The sequence below is a fragment of the Cottoperca gobio genome, chromosome 3 (assembly GCF_900634415.1).
Source record: "Cottoperca gobio chromosome 3, fCotGob3.1, whole genome shotgun sequence".
Classification (NCBI taxonomy): Eukaryota; Metazoa; Chordata; class Actinopteri; order Perciformes; family Bovichtidae; genus Cottoperca; species Cottoperca gobio.
This window is the reverse complement of record NC_041357.1, coordinates 9,269,624-9,286,761: the sequence shown is the minus strand read 5'-3', so window position 1 is coordinate 9,286,761 and position 17,138 is coordinate 9,269,624. Positions and strand designations below refer to the sequence as shown.

The 17,138-nt window shown below is 39.7% G+C and overlaps 1 protein-coding gene across 1 annotated transcript in view; it reads right to left on the bottom strand.

Annotated features, from left to right (window-relative positions):
• LOC115004539 (protein kinase C-binding protein NELL1-like) overlaps nt 1–1,256 on the bottom strand; it is a 239,280-nt gene extending 238,024 nt beyond the window's left edge. The window contains 2 exon segments of the mRNA XM_029426188.1: nt 511–639; nt 1,129–1,256. Coding sequence (XP_029282048.1) covers nt 511–639; nt 1,129–1,177 — 178 coding nt within the window. The 5' untranslated portion in view covers nt 1,178–1,256.
• Between the last annotated feature and the right edge of the window lie 15,882 nt (nt 1,257–17,138).

Below are 17,138 nucleotides of genomic sequence, written 5' to 3'. Positions count from 1 at the left end.
CAACAGGGTTAATACTGTGTCAGGTTATCTTCCCATTAAGACGTGTGGCTCTGACATTTAAAAAGACAATTATGCAATAGTCTTTTTCTTTAAGGTCTCTACACCAGCCACATTCTGTGTGCCCTTCAGGGTCCTCGCACCTGGTATCCCCTTAACCACCAGTTGTTGAGATTACACAACACTGGATGCCATTGGAAGCAGTCAGAAGTGATGATGAAATCCAACACAGACAATAGCGCTCGAGTGTGTCAAAGAAGAGCACGAGCATCTGCTGCTTGGGACAAATTAAATGTGGAGTAATTATGAGAGGAGGCTCCCCAGAGTGTTCCGTCTCAGCATCCCGGCTAATACTGTGACACTGAAAGGTGTGGCGGTGCTTGGCTTTGCTCACACCAACTAATGAAACAAAGGGCGTGCGTGTGCGTGTGTGTGTCGCACAGAAGACAAAGACATTTTGGAACTTGAGCAGCGCGATTAATGAGGAAGAAATTGTCAGCGTGCGTGCGTTACCTCGGAAAAGAAAGGCTTTGCTGCTGTTGTGAAGCCCCGCCACTTGGGTAATTCCATAGGTGGCATTTGCCAGGTCAAGTTCATTGATGATATCAATCTGGTAGTCTTGATCTGATCCGAAAGCCAAAGCTGTGGAAGAGAAATGAAGGTTAGGGGATGTGGAGCTGAGAGGATTAACAGAGGGGTTTAAACTAAAATCCTAATTCATTTGACAAACAGACATGGTCACTGCTTATGTGCATTGCACTGCTTAAAATGGAGTTGTGGAGAAAAGTCACGCTGTTTTTATTTACGCACAGGGTATTGCTAATGCTGCCCAATAACATGCACCATATCTGCCCGCAGCCAACACCTGTGTTCCCCACGGACACTGTGCGCGCACGTTGAGGTAAAAGGTCTCATCTCTTTTCGTATGCAAGCCGATTTCTTTCAAATATTAACTCAACATAAATTTAGAAAAAGCAATACACTGCAGTCCAGAGACACTAATAAACACATTTGACATGCTCACGCGCAAGGTGCAAACTGAAAGAGCGAAAAAGACGTTAAAGAAGCGCGGGTCAGTCCAAAAAGAATTCCTCATTGCATTCACAGAGTGCCACGCGGTGTGTACTTTACCTGGTTTGGTAATAAAGAAAAGAGATATCAAAGCCACGTAAATATCCATTTGTGTTTGGAGTTGCGCTGTACAGAGTCCTCAGCCGTGCGCTCCGCTGCGTATTCACACTAAACCCGCTCTGGTCCGTCTGGCGCTGTGCTCCGCGCTCACCTCGCCTGGATGTGAAGGAACGGAGGAACGGTCCACATTACAGCAGCGGGGGTACCCTCACTGCAAATCCACATCATTGTATATGAGTTTGAAAGCGTCCGATCAGTCCCTGCATGGCATCAACAGTGACATATATCCGTGTGGATTCAGGACATATTTTAAACTGAATTGCCGACGGGAAATTTAAGAATATTCTCAAGCATCAATCTGTAAAGTTCCCCCCGTTAAGACGACAGTAACTTCCAATTTCTGAGGTGAGAAAAATACTTTTCAAAGGAAAGTCGGTGAGTGGGGGATATGTGAAATCTATTAGATAGGTAGGCTGCTCTCACTTGTCACAGTAGAGATTATTTCAAAGAATTTCAAATCTCACGGGACAAATTAGCAACTGTGCAACTGACAAAGTAGAACAGATTTTCTTAATGGAGATGGTGTAGCCTGCAGGATAGAAGTTTGCTCTGTGTAAGGAATTTGTATAATAGCTAAGACACCTAAAAATGAGTCGTGTATTTCCTCTTTTGCTTCACACAGCATCCCTCCATCCCTTCCTCCCTCCCCCTCCTGGGCTCAGAGAAACCCTGGGATTTATAAGCAATGCTGCTCAAGTCCTCTCTCCTCTGGGGCCTGTCCTTATTGAGAACCATTCATCATACCCCTCTCCTGCCTGCCTCTAATTTGTGTACATTGTCAGGTTGTCTGGGTTACCTGCATCTACACAAACTGGTGAGGGAGAGAACAGCGGCGTCTGCTTAGCGATTATGGCAGTTACACAGTGTGCACCGCCTACTCTGCCTTGAAAGTGTGTTCTACACCTGGGATGATGTAATGTCTGCGTTGGGATGCAGGTCACTGTTCCATGCTCTCAAATTAGACTGTAAACAATAGCAGCATTCTGCAACCACTGATCCAGATAAAATCTTGAAGGGTAAAAAATCACATTATTTGGAATTAGAGGTTGCAGAGCAGTGAGGAGAAAAGGGAGGGAAGCAGAATTAAAATCGTTTTTGGGCAGGCAATAGTATCCCTGCCTTTCAGGCTTTTAATAGATAAAAAAAAAAGAAAAAGAAAAGATGCAAGCATCTTAAAACTTCATGTGTCTAGTTTATCAGCGCGTTCTGTCTCTTCGTGAGCATCATCATCATTGGTGGAATTATCTACTGAAGCACAGCAGATGTGTGTAAAGGCTGAAGGAAGGAAAACAAAGAAAAAGGATATATCTGCTGTACATCATCAGCAAATAATATGCATATTTATTTGCATTTAAATATTGTGATTTAATGCTTTTGAAACTATTGTGTTGTGTAACCTAGAAATCTGAAAAGCAACATTTGCAATCAAATTTAGTAGAGTTGTAACTTAGACTCTTAGACCAACAGCATGATTCTAATGAAGCTCAGCTGAAGATCTATCAGGAGGACTTCTTTTCATCTTTTCACTCTCTCTATTTAAGCCTTTTCTTTCACGCTTCCAACACATTCAGGTACCTTGAGTGTTTATTTTCTATTTATTTTAACCTATCTGATTTTGCCATGACCTCTGTGTAGTTATCTTGTTGCCGACCGATTCTACAAATGTTCCTTTTCTATGTCAACTGTCATATAATTGTCCTAGTGATGCCACCATCTCAAGGTTGAGAAACTACAGCATTAGTCCTTTCTTCAAAGAGTTTAATGAATCTGACAAGGACAACTTGTGCTGAGGCGAAAAATCCCATCCCTCTCTCAGAATCAAAGGCAGGAGTTGGCGTGATGTTGATCCTGATATGGTCACCAGATCGCTCATGTTTTGGAAAGCAATCCCTTTTTAGCTTCGGTCAGTCGGTCGGTCCAACGAACATTTCCCCATCCTTTGGCGGCAAATGTTTTTGCCATAGGAGGCTTCAAGTTGACATGGAAGCGTGTGGGTGTGAAGGTGTGTGTTTATGTTCAAACTTGTGAACCGTTTGTCGTAGACTCTTGTGAGAGCGTTGGCGGCGCCACAGATTGTCTTTTGCTGGTGCTATAGGGCTTTTTCTCAACTTTTCAGTGAGGGTGTCCTGATGTTTAGTGTTGAGTGCGGGTCGCAACATTTAAATTTCTACTGCAACCCCCCGACCCACATACACACACGCTGTACGTTCTGCGAAAGTTACAATGTCATTCTGTGGTCAACACAAGGAGAGATATTCAGCTCGAGGGATATAGACGTAAGGTTCACACGCCTACGTAAACACACCTCTCAATATGAAATGTCCCACATGCAACAAAGAGCACACAAGCAGCCAGCAACAGATTCTCACAAACTCATGCTGCCAGTTACCAACAACTCGACTAATGAATCAACAGTATTCTGTATTCCGCTCCACATACAGTATACCGGTAGATGCACTGTATGCTGGCAAGAGGTTTAATGCTTTTTGGTGTCTAAATATTTTGGTGTCTAAATATTTTTGACATATGATTACTGTAAGCCTCTATACAGCCATACTCATTTCAACATAAGCTATAGAGTCTATAGCTTATGTTGAAATGAGTATGGCTGGGGCGTATAGATGCAGCGCTGTCCATGGTACTAAAACAGAGTGGTGTGGGAAGTCAATAAGAGAGAGAGATGCAAATCAGAGTAAACAGCTTTTTCTACAGGCCTTCCCCTGTTGTTGTGATAATAATAATAATAATAATAATAATAATAATAATAATAATAATAATAATAATAATAATAATAATAATAATAATAATAATAATAATAATAATAATAATAATAATAATAATACATTTTATTTGTAAAGCGCCTTTCCAAGCTAAAAGCAATCTCAAGGTGCTACAATGCAGGACAACAACAACAACAGACAGGCTTTTTTGAAAAGAAAGGTTTTTAGGCCCTTTTTGAAGGAGTCGGTGGCCTGTGGCATTATGGTGAACTGTAAATATAATATTAATAAACCATCAACATTTCCTGGGGGTGCTAAGTGTGTGCTATGGCTATCCTAGGAGTAGCTACAGTGCCCCTAAGCCCCTCCCTGGGGCCGCCTATGTGCAGGATGCATCATTGCACCCAGCAGCCTTTTTCATGAGCAACGGTTTGCCCCGCCACCAAAAGTTAAGCCTCGCCCTTTTTCATAACTAATGAGTGTGTGTGCGTGTGTGTGTGTGTGTGTGTGTGTGTGTGTGTGTGTATGTGCGTGTGCATGTGCGTGTGTGTGTCTGTGTGCGCGTGTGTGCACGTGTGTGTGTGTGTGTGTGTGTGTGTGTGTGTGTATGTGCGTGTGCGTGTGTGTGTCTGTGTGCGCGTGTGTGCACGTGTGTGTGTGTGTAAATGCATGTGAATACGTGGCCGCAGCTATTGCGAATTGAGAAGTTGTGGAGTTTTTCAGCTTTGTGCGCGTTCATTAAGCTCAGGAAACATCCATCCAAATGATCTTCAGCTGAAGGCTCCACTTAGCTCTAGACACAATCAAGTGATTACTATGAGGCTAATGACATGTGAATAAAAAATCTTTTCACAATGTGCTCTGCTCAAAGAATACTCTTGCTGACTGGGATGCTCATGCACTGACTGACACATATGCTTTCTGCATCTGGAAAGTGCCAAATCTAAAGTGAACAAACAGTGAGATGGAGAGAGACATAGAAAGCATGGACTGCCAGCAACATGAACGTCAACAAGATTAGTTCTATAATTTAGTCCCATCCCGCAGATTGCTGGATTGCAGTGTGGCCCAGCTGTTTTCAATCTGTGCTTGTCAACATATGACAATGCCCGCCGTCGTCCTGCATTCACATACCGTGAGGTCAGCAGACGAGGTGCAAACAGCAGACCCTTTCTTATCAGGAAACAGGCTAGCGAGACATCCAATTGCGCGCAAACAGAAGTGACCTCAAAAGCAGCACTCAGAAAGCTCATTCGCTATGGGTCTTAGCTACCTGACGGAGGTGGGGGCCAAAGTTTAGAGTTTCTCGGAGCAGAACAGGAGTTGAATTAAACTTAGAGGAGGCGAAATAGGGCCCAGTCCCTGATGAGATTCCGCAGTGCTTCTATTTTACATGATGTATCTCTTTATGTTCCTTGTTTTGTGGTGATAATATCATGATTGTTATTATAGTAATAGTACAAGTAATAAGCCCTTTTATGCTTTGATATTTCTAGGTATCAAGAGCAGCACCGCGTAGTGTAAAATATTCATCTTTAACAAAGAATTAATTTTTTCCCAAATTGAAGTATTTTCAAAAATATCAATTCAGTCGTGTGGAGATGTAGTGTAAAGCTAAACTGCTTTGAGAACACATTGGTTACCCAGAAATCAGCAAATGTTATAATGCAATTATTTCTCCTATAAGTGTATACAATGACTCAGAACGTACAGAGTGCTCTCTGCAGAGGAAGGCAGAAGATCCTGTAACACCCACAAAAGACTGGAGTCTGTTCAAACATCTGCTGTGTCTTAAAAGATGCAAGTTATAATCCAAAGCTGTTATCTTCTTCTTTGAGGATTTATGTAGTAGCTTTAAAATTATTTAAAAATACACACAATCAGATACACAATATGCTCTCTGGTTGTTACAGCAATGCATTGAAGATAGTATGATGCTAAGTTAACTAATACGTAAACTGTTACAGCCCAACATGCCAATTCATTTTACTGCAGCATATTTTACATGTCTGTGTGGCATCGTATTCACATTTCCTAAAAATACAGATATATTTGCAATCTTTGGAAATTTGAATCTTAGAGAGTAGCTTGCTGCAGCTTCACTGTTAGCTGTGGGTATAGTTGCAAACTTCTGACACCCAACCACACTAAGCAAAGATGCGAGGTGAAATGTTCTAATGATTGATTCAATGTTAGGTCTAAAACTGGACTTTTGTGTGCATGTGTTCCTTTAACTTATCCTAATTTTAAAAACAAATGCTACATGAGACATACTGAATATGCTGCATACAGTCTGGGAATAAATGAACCTAAGTAACATCTAATTAAAATGCAAATAGCAAAGAAAATCACTGGTGAATCAGTCTGCTTTTACCAGTAAATGTTAGCCTGTAGCTACAAAATGACTAATTTAATTCACTGGCAGATGTCCATTAAAGCCATACAAGAAACCTCAAAGCCAACAATCTAACTGTCATTCTAAATGGACGTGCAAGTTAAAGTTAACTTGTGAAGGGAACTCAACATCCCTTTGCATTATAGCATTTGTGTGTCACCAGAATAAGGAGAAACTGTGATTAGAAAGCTCACTTACAGCTGCTGAAACTGGAAATGACTCTAGTTACAGAGTTTGTACTGTTGAAGCTCAGAGACGTATACTCTTTATAATGAAGAACTACGCTTCTAAAGAGCATCCGTTGTTGAATGAGGGTCTGAATATTACAGCCGAGGGAATAGAGCCATGTAGCAGAGTCTCGCTCTGTCCGTTGGAAACCCGTCATTACCCATTAATCACAGAGTTACAACTCTCACCACCATAAAGCCTGGAAGATGTGGTATCATATTTTCCTCTGCTATGTGTTCCAGGCTTGGCGGTCTCACTTCTTTGTTAACCTCTGCCATTGTACATCACCGCCTTCATCTGGTAAAAAAAATATAGAGTTCAATGAACCTGCCGCTCTGCCAGACACGGCTGTGTACAGCTCAATATTCACCTTGACCACCCCCTAATAAATGCACTGTTTTATACTTGTGCAGTCGTATGGTGGCACAAGATAAGTCAATGACAACGCCTGTATACGGAGAAATAAAATGAGTGATCATTGAAAGGGCTGGAGGTGATTTGGAATTGGCTAAAAGAGACACGGGGCAGGACAATAAAGAAGATGTCCTTGTTGTTGGTTTTCTATTTGACATCAGATAATTACATACTAGGACGAAGTGACACAGTGAAAACCATAGAAGCTGGAGGAAACTACATGAAAACAGAAAGAGCATACCAGCTCAGTAAACAAAAGCCCTAGACATCCTTGGTGGTACCCAAATAAATACAACAAATGTGTTTCAGAGTTATCCACATTATGTGTCGAGCTGTTTAAGTTTGATCATTGTTTAGGTGGGACTTTCTGCACAGACTAAGAGTATTATCCCTCAGCAGTTCACAACCTGGCTTAAATCCCATACAACGCCTTCCCTCTGAAGTTAAAACAACAGAGAGCAGGTGAAGCTTCAGTAAACAGTGTGTGTTGTTCCATTCAGCTGCGCAGGCAAGTTTTAGGTCCAGTCTGGCTTTAATAGGTCGAGTGGAGGGGGTGTGGAAAGTATGAGAAGGTTATGAGTCTGCACCATGAGAGACTGAGAAAGTCATGACCTCTCAGCTCCGTACATGATGGCCATGAATTCACCCTGCAAGTTTGATTCCTATGACATATATAACAACACTTATCCCAAGCATGACCCACTTTTGCTCTCAACTCTGTTTTTGCAGAAGGCAGCGGTGTGATTTGAATGACAACTTGCCGCTGTATCATTGTATCACTTAGATAAGATCTCTCAAACTGCATTGGAAGAAAAAACAAATCCCATGAAAAGGCCAAAGCCAACAATGTACTACTAAATAAAAAGCATTGCCTCTTGAACCAAAGCCTGACATAGCTGATTCCTTCTGCCATAACTCAAGTGCTTTTGGTGACAGGTGGGTGCTCTCACAGGTTGCTAGTCACCTGCTTCACCGACATTCCACCGCTTTACCATTTGTGGATGATCCGGGAGTTAGGTGGAGTCAGTACTGCCAAGATTGCAAAATCTCTCAATCACTGAGACTACGTCCATATTTTATACATTATATGCATTTGATACAGACCCAATACGCTAAGTGCCAGAGGAAGGGAAGTCGCACATCTTCAAAGATTTGGCCAATTGTCCACTGGAAAAAAATGAACTATATAAAAAAAGTCACAAATCGACATTTAATGTGTTGTATTGTACAGTTTTATTTGACTGTTAGATGCATGAGAAACATTATAACATTATAAGTTATGTTTTTTGTACTGTCCAAAATCAGAGGGAGATACACTGACTGTATTTCTCCATCACTGAACTGTTGTTGGTTTCTCCCAGTAAAATACAGCGCAAGTGTATGAATTGACCACACAGAGAATGGAGTTTTTGATTTTCTGTTGGAACAACATGACAACACACTGATATTTGCCTTTTATTGTGCCATGTTTCTGCATGCTCTAAATGCCCTCATGAAAGTCAGTGTTTGGATATGATCTGCAATCTACAAGCTGTACAATCTGCACAAAGGCCGGTCCTAATAATGGCCCGGAAGAAAGGGGTGTTAGTTTGCTTAGACAAAGGATTTACATATGAATTAACAATTAACGATACAATCAAATAAATAGTTGGACGTTGTTGAAAATACCCATCTTTGATCTCTTGCAGTTAGTTAGATGAGAACATTGATAGATAGTAGAAGATTGATACCACCCTGAGTATGAAGAGTGGCATCATTCCCAAAACTATTTTTAAGGTTTAAATTGCTGCATATCCACCTGAAGTCCCACTTAAAGGTGTACTAACCAGAAATAACTTCAGTTTTAACCAGTATTACATCTTAAGTACAGTACTCTGCCGCAATGAAGAGGTCGCACGTGAGCCCACAGGTTCGTGTTGCTGCTGTTCTTCTACGCAAAGACGGTAAGCACCAACAAGCTACTGCTAGCTAACAGGTGCACTGTAGCACCGTTTAGTTCAGTTTGTTTTTCCAAAAATGGAAGATTTCACAAGTAAAGATAAGACCACAATTTTATTGAAAATAGGATCCAATTTTTAAATAGAAAACAAAATTTTGAGCTTAAATAAAATATTATTTAGTTAATAGTGCAGTCTGTCTTAAAATTAATAAAAGCATCAGACTAAAAACGCTATGGAGGGTGCAGAGCAAATACTTCTCTTTCTATTTATTTTGATACCCAGTGTTGGTTTGAAAGATGGGTCTGAAAAGTTCATACCTTGGTCCCTCATGGAGGATGGGAGCTATAGTGAGCCTCTCAGAGGATGATGCAGAATTTTGGTGGAGTCAAAGTGTCAGAGCGATCTGCCTTTGAATGTGGATTACGTCCAATCCGCAAAGAAGTCAGCGAGTTTAGTTTCCTAGAACAACTAACCATCCATTTAGCCTTAAAGGTGCTACTAGTGGCAATGTTTTGGATAATGATAGCCATCTATTACATAGATTTACAAAGTGTTAGCATTCACACCAGATATGCGACAGTCATAGATATTGGCTATTCCTAACACCTAATCTAGACACATAAAAAACTAAAGTAAGGCCAGTTATGAACAGTTGTTTTTATATTATGTAAAACAGGCTATAGAGTTGCAGTTTGAAAGAATTTGAGGACTACAAGCCTTTGATATGTAAATACTCATAAAACAGTAGCACAATGCATTAATAAACCATTAACTGCAGTGCACTGCTTTGATTCATAAATGTGTTCTTTTAATCAGTTGCTTATAATGAAATCTGGAATGTAAAAAGCTCCTCTTCACACATTATAGCTAGCGTAAGTGTTGAAGAGTATTCAGTGTCGTCTATGAATCATAATGAATCACCTCATTATACGTCCCTCATATTACTCATTCATTTAAACCGTTGTTTAAAATTGACAAGTTCACTGAGGTTTCCCTCATTGTGGTATCGAATGAAATTAAAAGCAGTTACGCAACAAGTGTAACAATTTTAAAAAGATAAAAACAAGGAAAGTCTGTGGTTTGCAGAAAAGTACAATAGCAATATGTTTTCCCTGGTGACTGGGCTGGCTCACACGCTTTGCAAAATGGAATTTAAATGTAATTTTCTCATCAAGCCAGATACAAAGATATGTATATCATATCTGTAACCCCCTCAATATTACATGCTTTCTCCAGGGTTACATACAGATTGTAATCAATATATGTGGCTCTTGAAAACAGCAAGAATTTCAATTTGTTTTTGTTAAGTATCAGTTTATATCAGTATAACTTTGTTAGTTTTCCCCCATGCCAAGGCTACTTTTCTAAATTGATGCCTTTATGAGAAACATTAAATTCAGAATTTATATGATATGGTTTACAATTCTGAATAGTTTTAAAACATTATTTTATGCAATGTACAGAAATGGAGTTCTGATTATTAGCCATCCAGCTGATAAAAGCCATTAAAGCTGATTGAGTCTTGATTGTGTTTCTTGGTTGGAATTATTAGAGTACAAATGGAAGAGTGCTTTACAGTAAATACAGAGAGCAGACATTTCATTTCCATCGAGCCAAATTAGCTCTAGGGTGCCATATACTAAAATAGCACTCATTAGATCATGTGAGCGACACTGAGGGCCTCAACCCCTCTCCCCAAATTAGACGGTTCACACCCTGCAGAGGCAGCTGAGGTGGGAACAGAAGTGAAACACATACAGATAATAAAACCTGTGTGTGTGTGTGTGTGTGTGTGTGTATGTGTGTGTATGTGTGTGTGTGTGTGTGTGTATGTGTATGTGTGTGTATGTGTGTGTGTGTGTGTGTGTATGTGTCTGTGTGTGTGTGTGTGTGTGTGTGTGTGTGTGTGTGTGTGTGTGTGTGTGTGTGTGTGTGTGGGTTGCTCATTATAAACTGCAGCGATGGGCAAGGATCTGCTTCTTATTCAAAGACCTTCAATAATCACAGTAAGGCTTAATCTGATTATAATGTGTTTGGGTTCAATAAGAGATCTCACCCTGAATCTTCCATTGTTCACAGTTAGATTGACAGAGTCAGGTTATAAGAGACATTAGGAATACGAGAGTATGCATTTAGAATAAAGATTTAAATGGTCTGTAATCAGTGACTGTATTCATTTGACCGTATTTAGAATAAAATGAAGCTTACAGCCACAGCAGAGGGGATTAGCAGCAACAATGTCAGGAAGTAGTGACACAAGAAAGCTGAATACACAGGAGACAAAGCCTGTACAAAAATGCTGAATAGTTCTACTTACACAATGCCGGTGGTGGCTTTAAGTTACTGTACTTAAACCAAATGAATGCTGAATGCTATTTTATGGTAAAAAAATAATAAATAATAAATGTTGGGTGGATGTGTGTTAAGTGCCGAAAATGGATTTTGACCAACCTTGCTGCTTGGATCCTTAAGTAAAATATTTTGTATCTAATCATTTCCTTATGGCTTTCCTTGTATTGTTTTACCTCACTCGTACCGTTGAAAATAAAATAAAGTATATACAGTAGGTCAGCATAGCAACATTTGCATAGTGCAGAATGATTCTTTAAACAATGGTGGAGCCATGACCACAGAAAGTAGAAGGACACTGAAAGACAGTTGCCTCAGATAGAGTCAGGAGCTGGTACTAGAATAAAACATCAAGGGGAACTGGCACTCTTACTCTTTTGTGTACTTACGTAGGTGTCATCGCTTCATGAAAAGTGTAGAAAAGGATAAGACAGCCCTCACAAGATAAAAAAAGCATTGGCCATTAGTCAAATGGCTTCGACCATTTTCTTCAAAAAGGGACCTTTTACAGTTGTGCAAATAACGACTGTACAGATAAAATAGCAAAAGTTGAAGTGGCATGATGTTGTCATATGACTGCAGGACGGCTTGGGAAGAAGGTGGAAAGTGTGTGACTTTGCAACTCTTTAAACCATGATGGCGATCTTTCTCTAAGCTTTAGTTGCCTAAACTTAACTATAGATGTGACAGATTGAATAATGTTTATATGAGTTGTTTTGAGGGCAACTGACAAATAACCTATTTTATTATTTAGCTGAGAGGACATGTTGCATGTTTATCATTTACTGAGAAGCATCATCTTGTGGTTGTGTGAATAACAACTGTGGCTGTGTGCTTAAAGAAGTCCTTTGTCTACTACGATGGTCTTACTTTGACACAGTAAATGGGTGGTTCTTAAATTCACTGGTCGGTCTTGAACGTCACGTACAAACAACATGTTTAACCGGCAGTAGCTCAGTCTATATAGTCTTGGCTTGTCTTGGCTTGGGTTGCCAGTTCAAGTTCCCTAGGACTGGTACCTGGAGAGGTGCCCCTCAATGCTCTCTGGGAGCTGTAAGGTAGCTTCCCACTGCTCCTAATCCTATTTCACTATGTGTGCTGGGTTGTGTACATGTGTGGCGATAAAAAGTTGATTCGATTCAAATCCTCCATATCCATTTAGGTAACAGGACTTCTCAGGACGTGTACCCAATTTTAAGAAACTTTGCTTCACACAAAAATATATCTATCCTTTGGTTATCTGATGTCCCTTCCACTCCGCACAAGCCATGTCACTCCATCAACTGAAGCCAAGGAATGCAGTTTACAGGATAGAACGACTGTATTGACTCCTGCTCAAAGCTACGTCTATCCTTCAATTTTCTAGCATTTTCTATGACATCCTTTAAAGAACATTTTTCAGATGTTCTTAGGAATGTCGCACATTCGTTGTTGACACAACTTTCTTTCTCCTAGCCTTCTGGCAAAGTGAGCGGTCTTGACTACTAATGTGCACATAAGTGGCACAGACAGCATTTCCTGAATGCTGTGAGACTGGTTCTGTTTCATATAAACCATCTGTAAAATGTATGCCTTTTTCTTATTTAAAATCAGCATTATCCAAACCACTCGACAACAAAAACAAATTACAGCCTCATGCTGAGTGACAGTGAAGACACAGACAATATAGCAATCAAAGGCCATGCAGAAGTGCTTCTTTCCAGTAGAATGACATGCCTTTATATTATTCTGGCAATAGGGCCCTTGCATAGCCAGTCAGCAGTAGAGACCTTTGTTAGAGCCGAAGATTAATGGATGATTCAGGTAGATAGTCCCAGGGGCCAGAGGGCCGCTCCGAAACTAAATGACCTCACACGGCACAATGAAGCCAGACCACTCTTTCATATAAGCCAGCCGTACTGAGATATTATTGCCTTTTCCTCTCTTAATCTTATTTTAAGTTCCTTTGGAATTAGTGCAAGGTTCTTGGGTTTAAAAAGTAAAAAATCATCCAAGGAAAATAAAAAATATAAAAGGAAACTTGAATACTGTTCAACTTTGCAGAAAGCTATTATTTCAGTTCCTTTAATGTAACTTCTATCTTTGAAAAAGGCAGAACAGACTTTCACTAATCTGTTTTCTTAAATGAGTTTTCTTTGCTGACCTGCGTTTCTGCAAGTCCCTCAACGCAGCAGTCATAGTTAAACTAGCTTTATATTGATTGTGACTGCATTAATGTAATGTATGTTACTAACTCATCATCCAGGGCATCATCCCCGGAGTTTCTGTGTCTCATGTGGCAGGTTGCCACTGATAAAGTTTATCCAAACTTTCTCTTTTTCAACACAACATCATTCGCTGTCAAATGTTGTATTTGTACTATGTTGTTTATCCTGTACACACGACATCTATTGCACGTCTGTCCGTCCTGGGAGAGGGATCCCTCCTCAGTTGCTCTCCCTGAGGTTTCTTCCATTTTTCCCCCTTTAATTATGGTGTTTCTTTTAGGAAGTTTTTCCTTGTGCGATGCGAGGGTCTAAGGACAGAGGGTGTCGTATCCTGTACAGTCTGTAAAGCACACTGAGACAAATGTATAATTTGTGATATTGGGCTATACAAATAAATTTGATTTGATTTGATTTGACTGGAAGGCAGGTTTCTGTAAGATTCATATATACTCGACAGACCTCTTCATCCTCCGTCCTACACTCTTAATAACAAAGCACGCAATACCAGCCATCACTAAACTAATAGCATTGTCTGCTCAGCAGTTCGGAAGCACTAAGGGTTTTATTTGTGGGGAAGCAAAGACATGCGATACTAATGACAAATGGCAAATGCAACAGTTATATCATCAATTGTAATGACAGCAAGTTGTTCAAGTTCCCTATCCAACTCACACATAGCTCCATAGATGGTCGCAGTCATGCCACACTGTAAAATAAAGTCATGACTGACGCAGAATACATGAGCACAGAATCAGTGACTCTTTCAACATGTCCTCAAGCAAGAAAAGAATGTTTGGAAAACCTTGTTTAACGTCATGGGGGAAATAATGCCACTCGTCTATCAGTGTATAATGCTTCTAGCTGAGGGAGGCTTGATTATTATGTCATTTATTGTTTGGAGGCAAACGGCTTATTATTAAAGAAAGTGCTTAAAGCTGGTCTGACTGCACTTGCTATTGTTCTAGTTATTGCGTTGATTCCATTTCTGACTAAATGGAGACAACCTCAGTGTTTCACTACCAGGAACCTGTTTCTAATAATGTTGTTGTTCTTTTGTTTTTCTTGTTCAATACAACTGGCAATAATGAGTCATTTAAGTGAGTGTAGTTTAGCAAATGTTGGTCCATCACAACATCAAGGTTTGTCTGCTGTTTGAAAACAATGAGGACTCTCGGTAATCAACCTTTATTACTTGCTGTATTAGTATTTCATTTATATATCTTTTAAAATCAACTACACCTCAGGCATCCTGTGTGTAGCCACACAGTGTTGATACTCAGGGTGCTTATTATCCCACAGCAGTGGGGCTACTTCCTGCTAAAGTCAACGGCCCTGCACACCAACACAGGAGTTTTCAGTTATTTTGACTGATTAGACTTCTGTAGAAGTTGAAACTGGAAATGATGTCACCAAACTGCATGTACTAATACTAGTATAGTCATTTTACAAATCTGTCCTACAATTATTTGTTCCCTTTAGATGAAACCCGTATGAAGAACTAACTAAAGAATGTGTTTCCTGTTTCGGCGTTCCTCAGTTCAGAGTGCATTTACTCAAGTACTGTGCTTAAGTATACATTTGAGATACTTGTACATTATGCCACTATACTTCAACACTCCACTAAATCTCAGAGGGAAATATTGTACTTTTTACTTCTTTTATTGACAACTTTAGTAACTAGGTACTTTACAAATGAAGGTTTATGCATACAAAGAGCTTATAAAATAATTGACACTACCCCACAGTAGTTGATTATGTATTATTTGATTAATCGACAGAAGAAAACATTGTTTTCAGATTACATTTTTGTGCAAAAGTGACAAAAACATGAATTGTTCCAGCTTCTCAAATGTGAGGATTTGCTGCTTTTTCTCTGTAATTATTTGAATCTTATCTAGTTTAAATAATGTACTTATAAAATAACATACTTTTACTTATGTAACATTTTCAATCTACGTATAACCGAGTACTTTTACAGTATGGTATTAGTACTTTTTATACATTTTTATAAGTAAAAGATCTTCCTGAGTACTTCCTGAGTTTGGAAACGGCGCAGTCCATATTTTAACATATTTTAACCCTATCAATTAGTTTAGATATTTCAAGAATTTTCAGATGGCATGGTATAATGAATGTTAATGTATCAGTAAAAAGCCTATAAAAAATAAATATTTTGAAAGAATCCATTCTTCTTAACGAGCACTTTTAAATTAAACACTTACATTGTACATTTTGTTGATAATATTTCAACTTTTATTTGGATCATGTTATACTTTATCTACCACTGTTTGTTGCTTTGTGTGTTGTGTGATATTTTCGAACTGTACATTTTCAGAGAAAGATTAAGTGATTCCTGGTCGCTGCCAGTTTTGGCATTTAGGAGGTTATAAGTAAATCCACTGTAACAGTTCAAGCCTGGTGATGCCAGTACATCCTACACCAAAATCTGAAGAGCAGTTTGAATATGCGGGGCAGCAGGGCCCTTACATTATCCAGGGGACTGGAGGGATTCTAAAAATTCATCATGTTTAAAATGTATTTGTATTTCTCAAAAACAAGAATTGGTCTCACAATGAGTTTTTTTATTTTTTCAGAAAGCACCTTTTAATTTGGCTCTAAATGTGTACAGTCTTCACATATAAGGAGTTAATCTGCCATTTCCTGCCATAATATTCTTCTCAGTATTCAGCATTACTCAGGAACAAAAACGTATTGTAGTTCAGTGTCTCCGTCTGATTCTGCTGTTTTCATTTACACGTGTCTGAGGCTTTCCAAGGTCTGACTGAGATCAACATATTCTCTTAGCCTCCGCAGAATAAACAGAGCACATGCTGTGGCGTTTTGTTCTTTGATTCTGATGTGGTTTTTCATTAGAAAGACAAGACCTGTGCCTCTGTTGCTCTACTACAGATTAGGGTGTGAAACATGACACTGAACTCTTCCCTGCATCGCTGAGCTGATCATTATCTAACATTTCATCGCCAACAGCTTAGTATTCTCTCATGCTCAAGTCGAAAATTAACACCCACCGGGTTCTGTCAAGACTTGGGAACATACATGGAGGACATGAGCAATAGGGGCTGTATGAGTTATGGATTTTTGCTGGGAGAAAGTCGCTGCCTGCAGCTGTAAGTGAACATTCATCTACAGAGAGTGCTGCATTATCCATGTTGACAGCGGCGGATGCAGATGCGACAGCCAGAAGTTCACATGGACTTCGCTACATCCTTCGCCTGTACACGTCCTACCGCAGGATAGAGTGCAGGACTCCCGTGGGACGAGACAAGGCTGACTCTGTGTTTACATCAATGACGCTCGGTGCTCAAACGTCAAAGTTGATGGACAATGTTTCCCTGATGTCACATTTTTAATATAAAAGATGCCAGCCATGTTATCTTCCCAGAGAATTCACTGGTGTTTTTGTCCCGGCTGTTTACAGTCATCCTGATTCAAATTCAGAAAATGCACTACAGGAATGCACTACTGTTTTTGTTCCGTTTTGTTTTTATTGTGTAGCGTAAATGGACTACCATTGCATTTTGTTGCGCCACCCAGTGTTGCAGAATGACAATAATTCTTGAATATCTGAAGCAACGCAAATGTCAAGTCATATAAACATCATGCCTGATCCAAGACATGATTGTTAGTCAGTGAAATGGAATATTATGTAAATGTAGAAATATGTACGGTAGGCCTA